This window comes from Rutidosis leptorrhynchoides, chromosome 3, assembly GCF_046630445.1.
Source record: "Rutidosis leptorrhynchoides isolate AG116_Rl617_1_P2 chromosome 3, CSIRO_AGI_Rlap_v1, whole genome shotgun sequence".
NCBI lineage: Eukaryota > Viridiplantae > Streptophyta > Magnoliopsida > Asterales > Asteraceae > Rutidosis > Rutidosis leptorrhynchoides.
Genome location: NC_092335.1, coordinates 72,831,912 through 72,854,918, shown reverse-complemented (window position 1 = coordinate 72,854,918; position 23,007 = coordinate 72,831,912). Strand labels below are relative to the sequence as shown.

The following is a 23,007-nucleotide window of genomic DNA, read 5'->3' as shown; positions in this document are numbered from 1 at the left end:
ATAGGCATGTGAATTAATACTACTATGAGATTACATAAAATAATGGAAAATGCAAAAGCAATAATAAGTGGCATCCTAAATTAAAGGTGTTAATGGACACAAGTTGGCAAATAAAGACCCACACTCAAATAAAGTTCCAACTTTACGGAGTATTATATTATCATGTTCGATGATAATGATGGTTGGTCGAGAAGAGGATGAAGCTATGACAAGATAATGATAGATGTTATATGATACATGATGATGAGTAATGAATAGACATGATGGTGATAAGCTACAGCCACTATACGTGGTTTCCTTTGAGGTTTAAAACCCGAATAATATTGATGATTATTATACTGTGTTAATAACTATGGTATACGGATTACATCAAAAAGGAACTTACAGCTAAATGATTAAGTGTGTTGGTGTTAAACGAGAGGTCGCGGGTTCGAGCTTGGGCTATGACCATTTTTTTTGGGAAAACATTTTAACTCTTTCAGAGGTAGTTTCAAAAGTTAAAATTATTATTATTGTTATTATTATTATTATTATTATTATATTTATTATTAACATTATTAATATAAGTATCATTATTATTATTTTCATTATTAACACAACTATTATTATTAGTATTATCATTACTAGTATCTTTATCATTTTTATTATTATTAATATTTTTATTATGATCATTTTTATTATTACTATAGTTATTATTATCATTTTTTATCAAAATTAACATTATTATTAAAATTATCATTAAGATTATTATTATTATTATTATTATTATTATTATTATTATTATTATTATTATCATTATTATTATTATTATTATCATTATTAATAATATTAAGTATTATCAATATTAACATTTTTTACATGACAAATATTATTTAAGTATTATTATAATTACTAGTTTCAACAAGCGAATGTTATATATACCAAAATATATTTCATATACATAACTTAACTATATTAATACTTTTATTTATTTAAAAAAAATATAAAATGAATATACTTAATTAAATAATGAAATATATATAAGTTATCAATATAAAAATTATATCACGAATAATATATATATATATATATATATATATATATATATATATATATATATATATATATATATATATATATATATATATATATATATATATATTTATTCGATTACAATTATATATATTAATGAATATACAAATGATATAGGTTCGTGAATCCGAGGCCAACCCTGCATTGTTCAATATAGCCATATATATTTTTACTACAAAATACATTAGGTGAGTTCTCATTTGCCTTTTTACCCTTTATATTTTTGGGCTGAGAATACATGCGCAATTTTTATAAATGTTTTACGAAATAGACACAAGTAATCGAAACTACATTATATGGTTGAATGATCGAAGCCGAATATGCCCCTTTTTGCTTGGTAACCTAAGAATTAGTAAACCGATCTACTAATTGACGCGAATCCTAAAGATAGGTCTATTGGGCCTAACGAACCCCATCCAAAGTACCGGATGCTTTAGTACTTCGATGTTGTTTTTATCATGTCCGAAAGATTTCCCGGAATGATAGGGGATATTCTTATATGCATCTTGTTAATGTCGGTTACCAGGTGTTCACCATATGAATGATTTTTGTCTCTATGCATGGGACGTATATTTATGAGCATTGAAATATGAAATTCTTGTGGTCTATTAAAATGATGAAAATGAATGATTACGATAAACTAATGAACTCACCAACCTTTTGGTTGACACTTTAAAGCATGTTTATTCCCAGGTATTAAAGAAATCTTCCGCTGTGCATTAGCTCATTTTAAGGATATTACTTGGAGTCATTCATGGCATATTTCGAAAGACGTTGCATTCGAGTCATTGAGTTCAGTAAAGATTATGATTAAGTAAATGACAGATTAGATCATTTATAGATGGATATTATGAAATGGTATGCATTCCTGTCAACTTTCGATGTAATGAAAATTTGTCTTTTAAAACGAATGCAATGTTTGTAAAATGTATCATATAGAGGTCAAGTACCTTGCGATGTAACCAACTATTGTGAATCGTTTGTAATCGATATGGACTTCTTCTGGATGGATTAGGACGGGTCACTTCAGTTTTAGTAGTTCATTATGATTTGGAATTGCATCAAATGGATGTTAAAACTGCATTCCTAAATGGTAACTTGCATGAAGAAGTCTATATGACACAACCCGAAGGTTTTAAGGTTCAAGGCAAGGAACACATGGTTTGTAAATTGAAAAAAATCCATATATGGGTTAAAGCAAGCTTCTCGACAATGGTATCTGAAATTTCATGAAGTTATTGATAAGTTTCAGTTCAAGAAAAATGCAGTGGATCAATGTATATACCTTAAGATCAGTGGGAGCAAATTTGCTATCCTGGTATTATACGTTGATGATATTCTTTTGGCATGTAATGATAAAGATATGTTGTATGAGACCAAAAGATTCCTTTCAAGCAATTTTGACATGAAGGATCTCAAGGAAGCCTCTTACGTAATTGGCATTGAAATCCATCGAGATAGGTCTCGTAGCATTTTGGGTTTGTCACAAAGGGCATATATTGAAAAAATCCTTAAGAAATACAAAATGCATAATTGCTCACCATCAGTTGCTCCTGTTGTTAAGGGTGATCATTTTGGCTCATTTCAATGTCCTAAAAATGAGTTAGAACGCGAAGAGATGAGACTTATACCGTATGCTTCGATTGTTGGAAGTCTTGTATACGCTCAAGTTTGTACGCGTCCCGATATCGCTTACATAACGGGCACGCTTGGACGTTATCAATCCAATCCAGGAATGGATCATTGGAAAGCAGCCAAAAAGGTTTTGCGATATCTTCAAGGAACTAAGGATTTAATGTTGACTTATCGAAGAATGGATAACCTTGAAGTTATGGGTTACTCAGACTCCGATTTTGCAAAATGTAAGGACGATAAGAAATCCACTTCAGGGTACATTTTTATGCTTTCAGGGGGTGCTATTTCATGGAAGAGTCATAAGCAAGAATTAACCACCACTTCTACCATGATGGCTGAGTATGTTGCATGCTATCACGCTACTAGTCATGCTATTTTGCTCAAGAACTTAATTTCCGGACTTAAGGTGGTTGACTCCATATCACGACCCATTAGACTATACTGTGACAATAGTGCTGCTGTTAGTTTCTCAAATAGCACTAGTTCTAGTGGAGCTGGTTTGTATCTCGACACTAAGTACTTGTACGTTCGAGAAAGAGTTGAAGAAAAGAGCATTGCCATTGAGTACGTACGCACTAATGACATGTTGGCTGATCCACTTACAAAAGGTTTACCTCCCAAGCTCTTTCTAGAGCATGTTGCCGGCATGAGATTATGTAATAACCTTATTTAAGGATTAGGCTCTTTTCTATTATGTTTTATCCACATCATGTTGAAGTTTGTTATTCTCTATATTGTGCACATTATGAGATATTATTAACAAACGATTATTAATGGATCATTATTATGAATGGTTTATGTTGGTAACCACTTATGTTCTAATCACCATTCGAATTCATTATGGATTATGAGAATTATGAATTATGTGAATGACTAACTGTATAATTGATAGGGGTCATGTATCGAAAAATGATACATGTGACTATATTGATTTGCGTTAGTAATTCTACCTAATGACGATTAATTATTAAATCAATTAATTGGCCAATGTTATATAAAACATTAATAGGTATACGGCCAAGTGGAAGAATGTTAGACTTATTTATTACAAATGTTAGACTTATTTATTACTCCTACATTAATGTGTCCTAACCTATTAATAACAAGTCACCATCTTATTGATATGGTGAGATCACAAAATATCATTATTAATGACAAGTCACCATCTTATTGATATGGTGAGATATCAAGACTCTTGACATGTTGTCTTTTATGATCATACTTAAATACCATAATGAATGCACTTAACTAATCTTGATGGGAGATATTAAGTTGCATACTCTTTATTATTTGGAGTTGATCCCTCTTTGACCTCTCCTATAAATAGAGGCTCATTCTTCACCTCTATGTAACACACAACAACAAATTACAATTACTCTAAGTCCATCACTAAAGGAGAGGATCAAGTAGAAGATCAAACATTCTAGTTGTGTTCTTATGGCTTCATCTTTCCATTCAAGTAAGTCTTACATTTTCATGTCTTAATCTTTATCTAATGAATTACATGATGAAATATTATGTTATGTCTAACGGATCGAGCAACAAAAACTGAGGATTCTTGTTGCGCAGGGTCTCCCATGGACAACAAATGAACCGGAGGTACAGTAAATCTTCGAAGTAAATTATCCATTGTTATAAGACTAATGCTATTTAACAATTGTGGGCTTGAGAAATGTCGGCCTTAGACAAAAAAATAAATAAATAAGGGCCATAGAGCGGGTTGAGATTGACCCCAATGGGTGCAAGAAAAGCTTTCGTACATATAAATAGAAATACAAATTGCAAAGAGAAACATAACAGAATAAATAAATTCGCAATTTGATAGTTTATCTTATATATGTCGTTCATACGACCCTGATTGAGTAATGTATGATCCGTCTTTTGCCGCTCTTGCTGAATATAGTTAGCTGAAGATGTAGGATTAAAGAGGTTGAGGAAGGAGCTAGTGTCAAAGGCTCAATCTATGTTGTATTTTGACAGACCTTTCGTTCCAAAAATGTCTATATAATATTATCACCATCGATTCTCATATGAGAACATCGAAATTATCAAGTTAATATGCTTATGAAAATGTAACCAATATGTTCTTCTTCCTGATATTGCCAAAATAGACCATAGTTTGCAAGATGAAGCAATACTTAGGTTAAACTGTGAAAATTTTAATGTAAGTCGACCATAAGGCCATTGATTTAGCAGGATCATAGGGTGACCTTTCAACCATGAGGTTGTGAAATTTAATGCAATGTAAAAATTCGTAGTTGAGTGTGCAAGTTCATTGCCTTTTTTAAAAATTAACCATAACACTTTGCATTGTATTTACTTTTACCATTATCTCCGAGTAAATGTGTTTCGTTATGTAAAAGGATAAATAAGGCTGAATATAGTGTTTTAAAGAGTTGATCATGTATGTTACTGTATTGCAGGTCAGAAAAGCAACCAACACTACCCAAAGAGCCACGATTTCACACCCCTCAGCAGGATAAGATGTATGGTTGTCACGGAAATTTTTTTAATTGTAGTTGTATATGATGCAATTAATTTGGATAAGTTCGGGTTCAAATTTTTGTCAGTTCTTTTGCTTTAAAGCCTTAAGTTATTTGAAATTATGCTTATCTTTTTTAATGGCAAACTCTCACATTCTACACAAATTAATTTGGATAAGTTATTTGAACTTGCGGGCATAGACCAACGGTTCTCTCCATGTACTTTGTGTCATGGGATAGGGAGAGGTCATGGGTTCGATCTTTAAGGATGACATGATTTTCTTTAAACCAATTGAACACCAATAATTGTGGTATATATTGACCCTATAGGGAGGTTTTACCGGATTCGTTCACAGACCCCTACCCGAATGGATGTGTTCCCGGGTACCGTCGATCGGGTTCGAGTTTCCGCCCGAACGTGTGTGTTACGTGCAAATGATGAGGGTCGTTGAAAGAAATGATCTACTGATGCTAAAAAATCGCCGTTCAAAAAAAATGGCTTGAACCTCCGACCTTTTAGTTGAAGGGCTCTTCACATACTGCTAGGATATAAGTCCTTTAATTAACATATGTTTGTTTAATCAGGGGCGGAACATTTAAGGGACCAAAGGCCGGCGCCCGACAGCGTCTTGACCCCTATCCAATTTTTGGGCCAATTCCCCCCCCCCCCCCCCCCTCGATTTCGGGGAAAAAAAAAAAAATTTACACTAAAAAAAAAAAAAATTTACGAAAAAATAAGGTTTTTTTTAGTGTTTACCCCCCTTCGATTAGTTTCGCCCCCTCCCGAGTCGGGGTCAAGTTCCGCCACTGTGTTTAATGCTACTCGTATTATATTTTTTTTTTTTTTGTTTCAGTGCTGTAAAAGTCAACCGACTAGTCGGATTTGGGACTAGTCTGAGCCGACTATGTCGGGCCAAAGTAGCAGGTTAACGGGCAGTTGGTCAATGGGTTAAAAAATCCGATTTAGTTTGTCAAAATCGATCTCAAATTCGGTCAAAGTCAAAGTTGGTCAATGACCAACTAGTCCTAGTAAGGTCCCGGACAACTAATCACCATTCTTACAACCTTGGTTTGTTTGGTTAGATGTGGTTCTTGTTGAGTTCGAAACTAGAAGTAAGTCTTAAATGTGGTTCTGACCATATAGCTATTTAACTTGTAAAATGTAAACATGGAAAACATTTTGTTCTGATTTGCAGCAACAAGGGTTATAATTTCAACATTCTCTTATATCTATTATTTGCTGTCACAATAGTTTTTACTCCCACCATAATCCATTTGATTCAATTTAAAATTCAATAAATACAAAGTTGACACAAGACAAACCTTGTATTTTTTAATTTCTTTACACAAATTTTTTTTACATATATATGATTTAAATATACAACTATATAACAAGTATATAATCATAGATAACTAAACAAGAAGATTAATAAGGTAATACTATCAGTTAACAAAAAACCAAGATAACATCAGTTTCATGTCATCATGTTTGTTCACCTCCAACATAGACCATGCATTGGTTAGTAGACGCGATGCATAGCCAAATGAGTCAACATTGAAATTTGAAGTCTTAACCACCTACTTCACTCTTTTTTATTTTTACCATTCGACTCATTTTAAGTGGTGATGATATTTCACTAACCTTTTTAGTAAATCTACCAAATTCGAACATTAACAAGTTGTACTATACACATAAGTAATGTACAAATTTGATGTTCCGTTCACGCTAAAAACAAACATTGTTAGATTAGAACATGATACGAAGTATAATTTCATTACTTATTGTCAAGCTCGGTTAGGAAAGGCAAAGTCAAAAGCTGAACCAACTTTAAATTTAATAATGTTTGAATTTGACACTGAATTACAAAACCGTAAATTGAATGTGGATTTGGTTTTGAATTGGCAGTGTTTTCAAACTTTGAATTTCAACCCGAATATAAAACATAGACACACAGTCGAGTCTGGTACTGTGGTGGGGTGTTGAGTAGATACTCTTGTCTAATGGGCCGGGCTCAGGAGTAGATACATGTTTGTTATTTCACAAATAAATGTGGGCCTACTTTATATTTTTAATCTTTACGCAATACCATGTGATCTCCTCGACTGTCCTACTGAGTTAATTTTTAAAATCTCCCACTTGTAGTTTATCGTGGTTAACCTATAATAACTTTGTTACATTAAAAAAATTTAAACGAGTTTAAATTCTACTACTCTATTTTGATAAATAAATTCATTAGTGTATTAATATGTTGTACACTATATACAATTAAAATATAAATTTGATATACTTATCATTACTCTTTCCAGGTAAAGCATAAAACGTTATGTATAGTAGTTAACAAACGCTTAAAATAGAACAACGATACAACTATTACAAATTTACAATTACATAAGAGTTACAATATTAAAATATAAAATAAATGGTTTATAAGAAATTGAGAAATGATTAAATGCTTTTTAAATGAATATGGAGAGGCAATGACTTTTGATAAATTTGGTAAAAGTTAGATTGTTGGTTGTGTAAATATTTTTTACTAACATTGTTAAAACCAAATTTAAAGTACGGCTAAAAGGTCAAATGGGTTATTTTAAAGTATGGCTAAAAGGTCAAATATAATTAGAAGTACGTAGTCCTGTAGGTCGTATTGTTCATAAGAAATTATATGCACTTTATTTTAAGGGCAATTTTTTGGTATTAGTACGCTATTTATTTCAACAATCCTCATCATTTGCACGTATCACACACGTTCGGGCGAAAACCCGGACCTGATCGACGGTACCCGAAAACACATCCATTCTGACAGTGTTCCTGGGTAGAGGCACGTGAACGAATTCGAAAAATAACTTCCTATAGGGTCAATATATACCACCATTATTGGTGTTCAATTGTTTAAAAAAAAATTATATCATCTCTAAAGATCGAACTTATAACCTCTTCTTTTCTCATGACACAAATTATATGACTTGTATACCTATATATGCTACATATAATGTACTTTGAAGTTTTATTTTTATAAAATATATTTTGGAGAAAATATAATTTGTTTAGTACTGTATTAATATAATACAAGTGTTGGTAAATAAAAGGCAACAAAACAACCCCCTTCTGTGATGTGAAAACATGTTTCCCCACAGTCATCGCCGACAATTTCTGGGACTATCCAAATAGTGTCACGTGACTTACGTATGATTGAGTTGATTTGAATTTGCTTCCGGGGTCTTTTTATGACTTTAACTTTTTGATCATCTTCGATGTAAAGGCCCCTACCGACAACAATGTCACAATACTAGAAGTTTTCTGTTAATTTCTCAATTACGTATCACTCAATTTTTGATTTCATTTCCGACCTTTTACTTTTCAATTTTTTATTTCGACACTAAACTTTTTTCATATATATTTTTTTCTAATTTAATGCCGCAACAACGTGGAACCCACCATTTAACTAGTTTTCAACATATTGAACGACTTGGTAATGCCTAGGGCAACATATTTTATTTTTTAAACTATAATAAATAAACTTACGAACGTACTAAGAGTTTAAGACATCTCAATTATAAAGTGCACTGGTGTAACTTGAACAATTTAATAAGGGAGACGAGGTGACATATTTTAACCAGAAGACTAAAATTATTACATCGAGGCCAAATTAAATTAATTACCAAGTACAATAAAAAAAAACAGTCATTTAATATCCAATAAACATATGTATCCAATAAAAAAATAAAAAAATAAAAATCAACAAAGAATTATCCAACAAATAGAGTCTTTATGTAGACGAACGCAGTTATATTATCATGATCATTTATTCAATTACAAATACAAAATAAATAAATAAAAAGAATTTATGGTCGAGAACAAGAATTAGCCGAATAACACGAAGAATGTTTTATGTTTGATGAATGATGATCAACACACTTTCAAAATGGATTTAGGGGTGATTCGTAGCCTTGGGATTTCGAAAGTTGCCTCCAAAAATTGACGAGGTCGGTAAAAAAAAAAAAAAAAAAAAAAAAGATCTCCAATTTAGATTTACATTGTAAATTATATTTTTCAAAACTGTGAATACCATTTAGAGCTAAATCGTGGATGATCCATGCTGGATGGCGGATTTCTTCATACCGATCTGGGAAGGATAAAAAATGATTTCTACTTGCTCAAACTTTTTGTCCGAAATTGTTATGGGCTCCTTATCTTCGATCCAGGGAGAAGAAAAAAAAAGGGGGGAAGTTGGGGAAGCTAATGAAGGCATTGGATTTGTTAAATAAGAAGGGGTATGATGGTCATTAGTTTCAAAACGTTAACATTCATTAGACGAACAATAACATTCATTGGATGTTATTATTTTTTGATGAATCATAATGGACTAAAACATAAACAAAACGCAAATGAATATTAATGTTTTGATTGTTCTAGAAATTGAACCTTCAATCCAAATTAACATTTGGAGTTGATAAGAAATATTTTATGTGTGAGGTTGAGTGATTAATTCATGTCAAATGTTATCATTCATCATAAATTATTAATAAAATTCTGGTGATGAACGATAATTTTTTTTATTAGTTGTTTACTAATGTTGATTCTTAGATTTAGTGTTTTATTTATGATTCTTATGAATAATGTTTTTATGAATGATAATCGTCTTCTTATAAATAATAAATGATTAATAAATGATATTAGTTCTTATGATAATAATTTTCTTATGATGATTGTTTTTTATCATATTTAGTTTTTATTTTTGATTTTTTATGAAAAAAGTACTCATAGTTAATAGCTTAATATTCATAAGAATGTATTTTGATGAATGTTATTATTTTTCTAATGCATGTTGTTATCAATTTGGTAAATCATATGCATTGTCGGTTTTTATTTTGATTTCTAGTACAAAAAAGGAGTAAATATACATCGGACTGTTACCATTTTTTTATGAATGTTTTTATTTTTATTTTTTTATGAATGTTATCAATATGAAGATATCTTATCTTACAGGCCTCTTGAATCCTCTTAGACCACCTTTAATGCAGCGTGTTGGCCAACACTTGCCCAACACGCCATAACAAGGCGTGTTGGAGGGCTTTTCTTGTGGCGTGCGTTCAACTAGCACGTAGAAGCATGGAAGCGTACTGCATTTTTTCCCATTTTTTATTAGTTTTTATCCCCCTTTTCACCAAACTTCCAATCAGATTTTAACACAACACCGAACACGCCACTTAACACTCCACCCCATTATTTACCAGTTTACTAGCACGCTCATCAAGCACCCCACCCCCACCCAGCAACACGCCAACACGCCCCTTCAGGGATAAAGATGGTCTTATTATTTCTTTCCTTTCCTTTTATTTGTTTTTTTTAGATTATTGATTATGATTAGTTTTTTTATTACATATTGATTATACTAGGAAAATATCTTGTTAAGACCCTATAGATTGATAAATATTGACACTTCTTCGATTATTGATAAGTTTAGGAGGGAAATATATGAAATTGACCCTTTCATTAAATGTCTTATTAGGTGCGTATTATAGATTAATCACTCTAAATTCAAATTAATCAGTCTAATTGATTCCTAACAGTTCATGTGACTTGAATCAACCTCAATCAATCATATGTTTACACTAATTGCATGAATTAACTTAAATCATTTGTGAGTAGTTATTATTCATCATAACGATAATATTCATCATAGATGATCATTTTAGATTCAGAACATAATATCAAAATCATGATGTTTTCAGACGACGGTATGAACATGAAATTTTTTCCTAGATGATTCATAACACTTGCCAATTGATTTCAGGTCCTGAGAACAAGAGTTTGATCTGAATTTTAATTTTTGTTATTTTTTCCTTAAAGTTTTGATGTTCGATTGGATAATCAAGTTAGAACATGAGATTTTGTAAATACGATCACTAGATCATTTCTAACAACTCTAAAAGTTTAGATTTTGCTAATTGATTCTAGAATTGATGAGTTGAAGGTTTAAGGTGATGAAGATGAACACGAACAGTATGATGATGATAATCAATTTATGAATCTGATTGAAATTGTGATAAAAGATAAACATAATTAATTAAAACGTAAATGGATCGTTAGTTCGGCTCAATTTTTGAGTCAACAGCAAGCATCGATTTATTGGCGTCTTGACTGCCGTTTAGAGCCTAAATTTAATTCCAGGCAGAATTTAAAACCCATGAAAATTTGATTATACTATTTTCATGGCGTCTCAATTTTATTTTTAATATTTTTTACTATTTTTTTAAAAAAGATTCTTACTTATTGGTCGGAGGTCCACTCGGAAGCAATCTCTTTATCCGTCGAATAGAAAGAATGATTATTTTCTCTACTTTTGAGATTGTTTACTCTGGGTGAAAAAATTACTTATTTTTATTTTCAGATAGGGGAATGATCGTCTACATTTCACTTCCTCGTACATCATTTATGTGAATTGGTTTTTGTTGTTGTTGTGTAAATGGATCGTTAGTGTCATTACCCCATCAAAATATAATACGAACATGTATATGACAAGAACATATACTCTCAAAGATGAAGGATCCCCCAACACACCACGCACATATGACATATGTATAATAGTTTATAAGTTCAACATTTAGAGTCACTAACTTTAAAATTGATAAGTTACATGTCTAATAACCACTTGATCGATCTCTCTAAGACTCTAACATGCAATTGTCCAAACATATTGGTTTCGATCACAATTTTTTTTTTTTTTTTTAATTAGTTTGAACCCAAGTATCTTTAACTTATTACGTATAACAACATGGTTTGAATGTCTCCCGATCATAGTCTACTCGTGGGAGACATGCATACAATATATGTTAGACCGTTCTATTTCTATGTCCCTTTAATCAATAGTTACAAAACTCACCCTCTCTCACATTTACTAGAACCTATTCTAGTAGGATCAGCCAAAGACTCGATTTATATATCTTCTCCTCTTTTTTTTCTCAGCTAATTGGATGGTCAATAAATCAAGGGTCCCATAATTAAGTCATCAGGTGGGGCTAGCCACGAACCCTACATGGCTCCATGGTTACATATTCACACAACATCATCGGGCTGGGATGTTTTTTCTCATATGTATATACAACATCAATATAACGTCCCACCTATCTTTACATCCTTAATTCCAACCATATATAAACCCCCCATATATCTACCTATTATATGCATTCTAACTCACTTGCCTGCTTTCATACATATCATCGATTAATAATCTTTAACGTTTAAGTTAATCATAATGTCTAGTAGAAGGTCATCAGGAACGTCGTCAAGGATCACAGACGATCAGATTATTGAACTCGTCTCCAAGTTGCAACAACACATTCCTGAGCTTCGCAATCGTCGTTCCAAAAAGGTATACTGTGCCTGGATCATGGGTTTCTGTTAAATTAGAAATATTAATACTAACTTTTTTTCAGAACGGCAATATCGGCATCACCAGAGGGGACTTAACCACCTTCGCGATCATATGTCACCCACACATATGTTAGAAAGAAACCCAATTCGGACGATATTGGCAGTACCATCGAAGGTTGGAAAAACCTTCCCGAAACCTGCTTCGCAAATCGCATTGATGTTAGCAGTACCATCAAAGGTTGGAAACTCCCGCTTGGAGTGAGAATCGAACCTGGTTTAGCCGTACCCAAGTTTAATCCCACCCCATACCACTCAAACCAATTGATAATACTCCGTACTATTCCGTTCACTTCTCAATCTAACAGAATTCGAAAAATGAATATATTTTTCTCACACTCAAAGCACCTTAAATACTTAAGCTTGCATCACACAACCAACCTTGCTAGTTTAATTAGTAGGAGTACAATATACCAAATTAATTATGCATTATTCATACAAATAAAATGACAAAATTTTCACATGTAAGTTGATCTTTATTAATATCTCGACTAATCTTCATTTGGCGTATATGGTTTTGGTGTAGGCATCGGCTTCAAAGGTGTTACACGAGACGTGCAGCTACGTGAGAAACTTGCACAAGGAGGTTGATGACCTTAGTGATCGTCTCTCCCAGTTATTGTCCACCGTTGACGATGATAGCCCACAAGCATCCATCATTAGGAGTTTAATTAATCAATGAAGTTTAAATATATAGATATAAATGTTTGTATAATCATAATGATATCTAGAGCTACACAGGTAAGTACAAATAATATACAATAGTATATGTTTGTTAATTATGTGTTTCACATCTTAATTAATTTCTTCTTAATTCGATGCATGTTAATTTCAACTCCTGGACTATCAACATTTTTATTGTTTGGTAATTAGTTTTAAAAATATAGATTATTCTCTTTTTAATAAATCAAGTAATGTAACATGTGAAAATACGTTATAAAGCAAAAAAAAAAAAAAAAAAATTAAATTCCTAAAAAGCCTATGCAGAAAGTGACCCAGTAGCATATATGGGCTTCATATATAAATCAACGAATAAGATATCTAATGGGCCTAGTCAACGTAATCATTGGCTCATGAATCATGATAACCTTTGATTGGATCATCTAGTAGTTATAACAACGTACTCGGATAACAAATTAGGACAGGCAGGCAGTGTCAATGTAGTCTCAATGCGTACACTTATTTTATGGGAACATCTAATATTATATGGGAAAATGACCCATATACACAAATTTAATTAAATAAATTCAGAACAAAATACACTTTTATAGAACTTTTTTTTTTTTATCAAAATATATTATTCGTCCTCACAAAAGTAGTGTGGACTCGTGTCTTGTTTTCTATTAATGGTATTGAGTACGTGAGATTACGATCTCGTTACTTGAGTCCAAACATATTCGCATACACGCATGTTCGGACTCGGTTTGTTCAGACATGTGACCGAAAAAAGTTACGACACTGTATGGCATCCATACGAACCCACACAAAAATATGTGTGTACTAAAACCCGCACAAACCCGAATATAGGAGCACACGTGATAAAATGAAAACCTTTGCATTCTTCGCATATAGTTTCGATGTTGCTTACTAAATGAAAGAATACAAAACTCTGTGAGTGTATTTTGGTCATTTTAAGTTCAGGGAAAAACCACTTAATTTGGTCTTTTTAGGCTAATATGGAAGGGAAATAGTTTTTATAGTGATGTTCGTGAACTAATTAGTTATCCCGTAACTGTTTTCGAACATTTTTATCGTCACCCCATGATATGATTCTAATGAGATTTGAACCCAAATCGTTGTTAGGATTTTAGAACATAAATCACTGACAATCTTACTTGAGATGGTTCGTTGGTGTTTATTACTATTACATTAAATTATTAGTCCACTCTGTCTAAAGAACTCATTGTAGAATGGAGTAAAACATCAAAATCCTAAGCCTAACAGATAAAATTATCTCGAGAAAACGCCTTCACAATCGAAACCATCCATGAAAAGAACAAGCTTCTCCGTGGGTACGCTTGTTTTCTTGCTCAAAAACCTCGATTTAATAAGTTTACCTTCCACGTGAGCTAAACGAAAAGATTTACCCGACCTTAACACAAATGAGAACTCCTTAACCAATCTTTGAAAAGGACTCTTTTGTTTTACTCTCGCCACTTCCACCATTATTTGAACTAACTATATCCAGTCCTATCGACATCGATTGGGAGACATAAAGGACCATGACGGGCAACGCTGCTGCGTTCTCTAGCAAAAAGGTCATATATACTAAGTTGGTTAAACTTTGCCGACCAAGTCCATCCGGACATTCTTTAAAAAACATAAAATGAGCGGGAATAGAATTGCTAGAAAACTTAGTTATACCTTAAACGATTCGGAGAAATAATTGACAATGCATACGAAAATGTCGTTTATAATAACTTGGTGGAAATTTTGGATTCTCCGAAAAATAATCATTATATAATTGTTGTGCGGCGTGCTATCGCTCTCTCGGAATATACGTACGGGTTCAAGGGACTTGTAGTGATGAACTTGAGCTACCTTCCTCTTTAGTTACTAGATCGACAAATTGTACAATCTCTTCATTGTCGAAATCGAACTCGAGAAGGAATTCGAGAATTTTGTTTTATTTTTTATTAATTTGTATGAGATTTGAGAGATAATTGTAGAGAAAATTGTGGAAAAAAAAGTGTTTGTTGTGTAGATGTATCATTTATAAGTAAATTTATCTATTTATTAAATTAAAAAAATATGCAACTGATAAATATACACAGAATCAGTTAAAAAGTGACAAGCGGTCAGTGGCGATTTTAGCTTTATACATCTGAGGTCACGGAACACCACTAGTTTGAAATTTCTGCGTAGAAAATACTCTTTAAATTGTACATGACACCACTAAATTTAACTACAGGACACCGTATATTTTTCAAATTTATAGTTTTTCTTTTAAATTGTATAAGACACTACTAAATTTAACTACTCGGATCACATATATTTTTCAAATTTGTAGTTTTTAAAGGTAAATGACCACTAAAATAACATTTAAATATAACTAGCATTGGAAAAAAAAATTCAGGACCCCATTGAATACTGATTCTGGAATCGCCACTGCAAACGGATCTCAGGATACCTCGTGGGAAACTCACCGACGCCCACCCACGGCTCAAACTCATGTCTCGTGGGGGCGTGGCTTTTTGTACACATCGGATCCCACCTTGTTCGTGATCTCGCGTAACAAAAAGTCTAACTTGGTAGACTCGATAGAAAAAGTCGATTTCAGTTTTAGCGGTTTTTAAGTTGAAAGCATCATATTTTATTGTACACCTAATTAACTAATGTCGACGATTAATTTTTAATTTCCAAACTTTCTGCGCAAAATTCGTAAATGATAGATAAGGTGACACCTTTTTATCCGATCATCACTGAATTATTGAGGTAATTAAATACCATTGTGTATACATTCTGGTAGTATTTTGTGATAGACAGTAATTCAACATATTATTTGCACCGGTAATCTCTGTATCAAAGTAAGTGATACATATCTCACTCATCTGGTACTACTTATGATTATGATTTGGATCATTCAAATGTGATTGGTTGTTAGCTTGATTTGGATCAAACAACTTTGCATCTATACAAATATACAATACTAAGTGTTTGAAAACTATTTGTTTTTTTTTTTTTCTTTTCGAAAAGCTGAAAACTATTTGCTTTAAACTTTGTTGTTAGACTGTCAATGTACATTTGTAAATCATAGTAATTAAAAAGGAAAACTTGATTGGCAAGAGGGAGCGAACACAATGAACTCTCAACATGTCCATAATACCTTAATAAAGATCATCGAAACAGTCTTTTCGTGAATTGTGCACGAGCAACTTTGTTTTTGTGAATCCCATATTTGTTTTGGATATTGGTTTGGCTTCTAATCACATCTTTATATTATCATGAGCAGGAAGTACATGATTATTTGAAGAGCCTATGCCCGAACTTACATATTACTCGAGGTGAATACGATGAAGATTTTCATTATCCTGAGACTAAAACACTTACCATTGGGCAATTCAAGCTTGGATTGTGCCATGCTCATCAAGTTAGTCATATTATTAGCTGCAGATATTATGAATTCAAGCTTCAATCAACTGTTTTTTTTTTTTTTTTCACTATACTTTTTGTTGTTGTTGCAATATGGATTGTTGTATTCTTTATCGAATTTGTTATACTTATCCAGGTTGTTCCTTGGTGGGATTTGGATTCTTTAGCCATGCTCCAAAGACAGTTGGATGTTGACATCCTCGTTAGTGGTCATACTCATCAGTTCAAGGCTTACAAACATGAGGCCGGTGTTGCTATAAACCCTGGTTCAGCCACTGGTGCATACAGCAGCATCACCTACGATGTAAACCCGAGCTTTGTTCTCATGGACATTGATGGGTTACGTGTTGTTGCTATGTTTATGAACTCATTGATGGAGAAGTAAAAGTTGACAAGATCGATTTCAAGAAAACATCTACAGCCACTTTATTAGATCACTAATCACTTATCATCTTTCTGCTAACTCTATTAGGCTTCCTTTCTGTTAGTTTTTTTGAACCCCATTTTCATGTGGTGTAAGTGAACTATTTTTTTCTTTTTTATCTTTTCGTTCAACATTTTTTGTAATGAAGCAATATTTTGAAATGATAAAACATATAGAGTAATAGTTTAAATTTCAAAATTGAATATCTCAAATCTTGATGTGATCAACATAGTGTTAATGGCAATGATAAGTTGAACATCAAATAGTAAGTTATGTATCACAAGCATCCCATTCCAAATACATATAAAAAAAAAAAAAAAAAAAAAAAAAAAAAAAAAAAAAAACACAAAAAATAGCATCAAAACAAACTTTGGGTCCTTAACTATACATTCAGATTTCAGACACTGACTAAAACATCCCTGGAAACAAAAGAAAATGATCAAACCGGCAACAACAAACAACAGTTATTTCTTAATGTCTAACCAATTAATGTAGCACAACACAATAAGAATTGTACCGAAGCTGCAACAGATGGTCTCACCTCTTCCTCGTTCAAGGATTTGCTGATCTAAGCTCTCACCTCTTCCACCCTCCCTGAACTACTTTTTCTGAAATAAGTTGTGTGAAACTAATTAATAACCCCAACTTATATATCTAATTAACTAAAAAAAGTACATTAATTATTATAGCATGTGTTGCTTACCATCTCTAGGAGATATTTGGGATTTATTAGGTTTACTCCCTCCCTTGCCATTAGCTTGTACAGACTTTTGAACCCGTGGTGACTGCAATTTCGTTTTTGCAGTGACGGATGGTAGAGATAACCGCCTTGGGACACCATTTTCAACCACCCCTTCTTCAGCAGCCTTTGCTGCTGCTTGTGCTCTGAGTTTGGCTTTAGCTGACTCAGTAGCTGCCATATAGCTTGGCAAGGTTGGTGTGTTTTGTGATACAATCTCATGCTGTTCTTGTTTTGCAGCTGGTAACGACTTTCTCCTCCTTGTTTTCTGATTTTCCTTCACATTTACTTCCACCTTTGCAGGTGGTTCGTCCTCAAGCTTCCCGTTGGTTTCAAGGGGCGTTGGCTCAACGGGGGCCTGATCATCTTGCACAACTTCAAGTGGTTTGTCTTGTTTAGGTTGAACACGATGTTCTTCTGGCTCAGGCTCAGGCTCAGGCTGTTTAACACTATCAATATATGACCCGTTTATTTTCTCAGAACCATGATTGGTTACCTCCTCAGAGATTTCTTTAATCAAATTCGGTGAAGATTTTCCAGCCTCAGTTTCAGACTTGGTGGAAATAGATATTTTTCTTAGATTACGTTTGACTTTTTCTAATTCACTAACAGATTGATCTTGACCCACATCAGCTTGGTGGCTGGCTTTTCTCACAGTACGTCTGGATTTTTCATTTTCAGATGAATTGGAGAGGCCGGTATCAATGTTTGCAGCAGGGAGTTTTCGAACGCTTCTCTTTGGTCTCCCTATTTCGGTTTCCTCAATTTGCAATTTGGTCTGCTTTCTTTTAGGTTTTGGATCAAGCGTCTTTTTTGGTTGCAATAGGGGTTCCCAGAAAGAAGAAGACGACCATCGCTCAAGCCAGCTCCGCGCCGAATTTGGGTCAACTGATTCGTATTGGAGGCTTAAAGGCATCGTTGTGTAAGATGAAGCAACAAGCTAGATTAAGATCTAAGTCAACTTCTCAAAATGTAAACATATAAACATAATACTGATATCTGTAAAATTTCTACATATCATTGTAATATTATGAGGATACCTTGGTGGCAAACACATTTGTAGATAGCTTCTCTACTCGAAGGGACGTACCAAGCAAGTTTGTCGATTTCGTGTCCTAACAAAATAAGATTTCCATAAGTCAACATCATTTTATTAGGATAAAGTACATGGCAGCAACTTTTTTATATGGTGAACTTAGATGACAATAAAAAAACGAAAGAAGGATTACCACAGATCCTCTAGTAGTGTGCTTTTGAAGCACTCTAGTGTTTGAAAGTCTGACACTTCGGCCACGAACCAATGCCTGGAACTCAACAATTGCACGCATGCAACTTAAAGTAGCAACAGCCTGTCTCCGAACTAAGTGACCACGAACAAGAGCTTGAAGCCTTATGATACCCTTGAGGGCCCAAAATGCTCTTCGAGCCTTCACGTATAAAATTTATGTTAGTGTAGGTATTGCAGTAATGGCAAAAGATATATATGACAAGTGATTTAAATATCTCCACACACATTTTTATAATGTTGAATAGTGTGTCATTTACACCCCAAAAAGCTTTTGTGTTACAAAATTGAAAAAGAGAAATTACATCTAAAATTCACTTATAATTATCAATATTTTAAATTTTAAATTATGTTGCCTTAAATTAACTCTTGGATGTAATAGTAAAGTGGGAAGAGAGCAAAAGATGCTAACTTTATGAATTAACTTCATAAACTATAGCACCATTTCGTTTTTGGTTGTGCCAAAATTTAAGAGATTAAAAAGTGAAAGAAGGTCAACTTGACTTATAGCATATACAACCTTCTAATCTTCTACTAGTCAACAAAAGTCCATGTTGAGAGCTTTGAGACATGCACAAATTTACACCCACATCTGAAACTATAGTGCAGTACCTTCTTTCATTGTTTTATGTAAATGCACAACTAACTAGCTGCCTCAAGGGCAAGGCAAGTAAAAACTTTGTTGATAACCACAATAAAACAGGCTCCATACCACAAAATAGAGAATAGAGAACAATACTTTAAAAAAATTGCATTGATATATAGATGATGTAAGAGAATAGAGAACTATACTCTAAACATAAGTTTTCAGCAAGCAAAAGAAGAACTTAATCAAGATCAATAGCATTACCAAGTATCCCCTGAATGCAGCCTGTGCCTTTGTGGCAGCTTGCTCTAGCTTGATTAACTCCTCGCCACTTGCAGCTACATATTCAGTAGTATCAGGCAATAAGTTGGCACTCGAGCTCTTTTCTAATTCTATATGCTCTTCACTTGAAGCAATGACAGGACGCACTGGGCTAGAGATAACCATAGAATCAGCACCAACATCGTTTGACGGTGGCATATTAACGACAGATGTCTTTATTTCCGAGGTAGCATCCTTCAAAAAACAACATGATATCAGAATGAAATGAAATGACTGCCTAGTTTGTCAATCATTATATGTAAAGTCGCTTTTACTGTTATGATTAAGCAGTGTAATACGCAGTCCAGGATTACTACTTATATTGATACATAGACATTCTTTTCTTACTTTTGAAAGATTAGATCTTGTTGTCTTCTTCCCAAAAAACACAGTCTTGATCCACTTTCCAGGAGACTTCCCCATCGTTAATTAACAACTGCTGCTAGAAATGCAGCCGCACCTTAAAAGTCTCTGCATCATCCCAAAAATGAACTAACGTTAAAGTTAAATCGACAAAAAACCAGACGTACTAGTAGAAATGAAGTCTTGCTGTTCAAAAAAAAAAAAAAAAAAAAACTAGTAGAAATGAAGATAATATAATTCCTACATAGGCCGACTCAAAATTTAACACAAAGGACCTTACTTTATTTTCAATTTCACACTACTACTTATAAATAACATGATCAATCAATAACATAACAAGTCACACTTGTCCTTCAAATTTTCAGTAGAGAATGAATTTAATCAGTCACACCGCCGATAAAGAAAAATAGAATCTACACATTTTCAATTGCAATTAGATCAAATGCTAATTATAAATAGATATATTAAACAAATTTCAATAAGTATTAAGTAACGGTAAATAACAAGTTAAAATTACATAACTACATACTGTATACACAGCATAACTATCAATTAACTTCAAATTATAAGAAATGTATTGATATCAAGCCGAGATCTGCAGCGTAAGCAAATGTAATTGTAGAAACACAAGAGCATGAGCTGGGATTTTGAAATGAAGGTGTTCAGATCTGGAAATGTACCTGACAACCGAACCCTAAGTAGCGACAGCTGCAAACAAACTGAAATTGAATGCGTGGAAAACAGATCACATAATAATTATTTTAATAAATGAATAGAAGTAGAAATAGAGATAGAAAATAGAAATGATGAAGATGGAGACGATGTACCTTGAATTTGATGTCATGCGGTTTAGAAACATGGACTATCACTATGTGTGTATATATATATATATATATATATATATATATATATATATATATATATATATAATGTTGTATATATCTGTCTATATCTATAGTTATATCCTATATTCAGCTTCACTCTCAGTAAAGTGAGCGGAATAAAGCGGACCGGTTTTTTTCTTTAATTATGTTATAATTCAGTAGGCTTATAACTACCTTTAGTGGTTTGATTCTTGATGTTATAATTCAGTAGGCTTATAACTACCTTTAGTGATTTGATTCTTGATGTTATAATTCAGTAGGCTTATAACTACCTTTAGTGATTTGATTCTTGATTAAGAATACTAATAATGAAGTGTAAGAACAAAGATGATAATGGAGAAAGAAAGAAACACTTTGTAAGTGTGTGAAATGGTGCAAGTTTAATGCTTGCATTCATGAGTATTTATAGCCTAAAATCTCAATATAAAAATACATACTTTGTGTACCAAAATTGACTATATGTATACACCAAAATTGACTATCCATATCTATATTATTATTATTATTATAACAAATTAATCTTTTTTTGCTACGGAGTACTAATTTATTTAACATTTAATATTTAATTAATAATTTTTTTTTTTTTTGAAAGGCAAAAAGACTTATATTAAATAATCGAAAAATACATATACATGCATAAAGATAATGCAAGGTCCAGAGGCCAAAAAAAAAAAAAAAAAAAAAAAACTAGCAGCCTATTACAAACTAAACATGAGAAGCATGGCCTTAAGGACAAAAAGAAAGTTGCAGCCTATTACAACTAAAACTCGAGACAGTAGCAAGATCATGAATTTTCAGATTATTCATATTGAGTATGCCATTCGTGAGCAGTCCCTTCGGATCAGCCATGATCATCGTACGCATTCGGGCTCGACAATCATACATTCCAATCCAAAGAAAGTTTATTCGAGCGATTGTTAATCCATTGAAAACTCATAGCTTGAATCTCGTTCAACGTCATTGGAACGCTCCAAACTTTTTTCTCGAACAAACATTGATTTCGATTCCTCCATATCAAGTATCCGCAAACCCATTCGATAGATTGCCAAATTTTGGAATATGCATTTGGGTCCGATCTCGCTCCTTTTCCCAAGAATAAATCGTCACGATTAGTGTACATCGATGTGCCCGAGTTCCACCAACTCATTACATGACCCCATAACTCTTTCACTTTTGGGCACGAAAGAAGCATGTGGTCCATGGTTTCAATATCGCCATTGCAATTTGGACATCGGACCGAGTCTAAGTCTATCCCGCGTTTGTCGAGTTCCACCTTTACCGGAAGTCTTCCTAGCCTTGCCCGCCAAATAAAAATTTCGACTTTGGATGGTAATAAGGAATTGCGCAAGGTAGCATGAGTCACAGGATGAGAAGGCAGAAGTTTCTCATTGAGAAGATGAAACAGAGAGTTGGAAGTAAACTTCCCATTACTGTTGAAAAGGCATGACCAAGAATCAGTTTCCCTATTTGCAAAATTAAAATGTGCCAATCTGTCTTGAAGAGAATCTAGTTCGCTGTTCGTTCTACCACTAGGACATCTGGACCAGTTCCATAGAAAAGTTGTATCTTCACCATCTTTTTTAACACGATCCGAAACCAAAGCATCCTCATTAACTTCCAACCTGAAAAGTCTCCCGTATTTCTCGCACAACAATTGATTATCAAGCCATCTATCCTTCCAAAATAAGGTAT

At 33.0% G+C, this 23,007-nt stretch overlaps 2 protein-coding genes and 1 pseudogene across 2 annotated transcripts; 2 read left to right on the top strand and 1 right to left on the bottom strand.

The window, feature by feature from the left end:
• Positions 1 to 12,414: 12,414 nt before the first annotated feature.
• On the top strand, positions 12,415 to 13,357 carry LOC139896328 (transcription factor PRE6-like). The gene is made up of 2 exons (XM_071878954.1): positions 12,415 to 12,562; positions 13,148 to 13,357. Exons 1-2 carry the CDS (start codon positions 12,446 to 12,448, stop codon positions 13,301 to 13,303), a joined length of 273 nt encoding a protein of 90 aa, XP_071735055.1. The 5' UTR covers positions 12,415 to 12,445; the 3' UTR covers positions 13,304 to 13,357.
• A 1,486-nt stretch (positions 13,358 to 14,843) lies between these two features.
• LOC139900097 (vacuolar protein sorting-associated protein 29-like) lies at positions 14,844 to 17,154 on the top strand (annotated as a pseudogene).
• Positions 17,155 to 17,496: 342 nt separating this feature from the next.
• On the bottom strand, positions 17,497 to 21,171 carry LOC139896327 (protein IQ-DOMAIN 31-like). The gene is made up of 7 exons (XM_071878952.1): positions 21,112 to 21,171; positions 20,417 to 20,539; positions 20,012 to 20,263; positions 19,106 to 19,303; positions 18,917 to 18,991; positions 17,841 to 18,816; positions 17,497 to 17,745 (listed from the first exon to the last, which is right to left on the bottom strand). Exons 2-7 carry the CDS (start codon positions 20,489 to 20,491, stop codon positions 17,714 to 17,716), a joined length of 1,608 nt encoding a protein of 535 aa, XP_071735053.1. The 5' UTR covers positions 20,492 to 20,539; positions 21,112 to 21,171; the 3' UTR covers positions 17,497 to 17,713.
• Positions 21,172 to 23,007: the final 1,836 nt, after the last annotated feature.

Coding starts and splice junctions, on each gene's coding strand:
- LOC139896328 (XM_071878954.1), top strand. CDS start 12,446: ATGTCTAGTAGAAGGTCATCAGGAACGTCGTCAAGGATCACAGACGAT. Junction 12,563..13,147: donor GCAATCGTCGTTCCAAAAAG/GTATACTGTGCC, acceptor GTTTTGGTGTAG/GCATCGGCTTCAAAGGTGTT.
- LOC139896327 (XM_071878952.1), bottom strand. CDS start 20,491: ATGGGGAAGTCTCCTGGAAAGTGGATCAAGACTGTGTTTTTTGGGAAG. Junction 19,304..20,011: donor CTGCATTCAGGGGATACTTG/GTAATGCTATTG, acceptor TTATACGTGAAG/GCTCGAAGAGCATTTTGGGC. Junction 17,746..17,840: donor CCAAATATCTCCTAGAGATG/GTAAGCAACACA, acceptor AACTTATTTCAG/AAAAAGTAGTTCAGGGAGGG.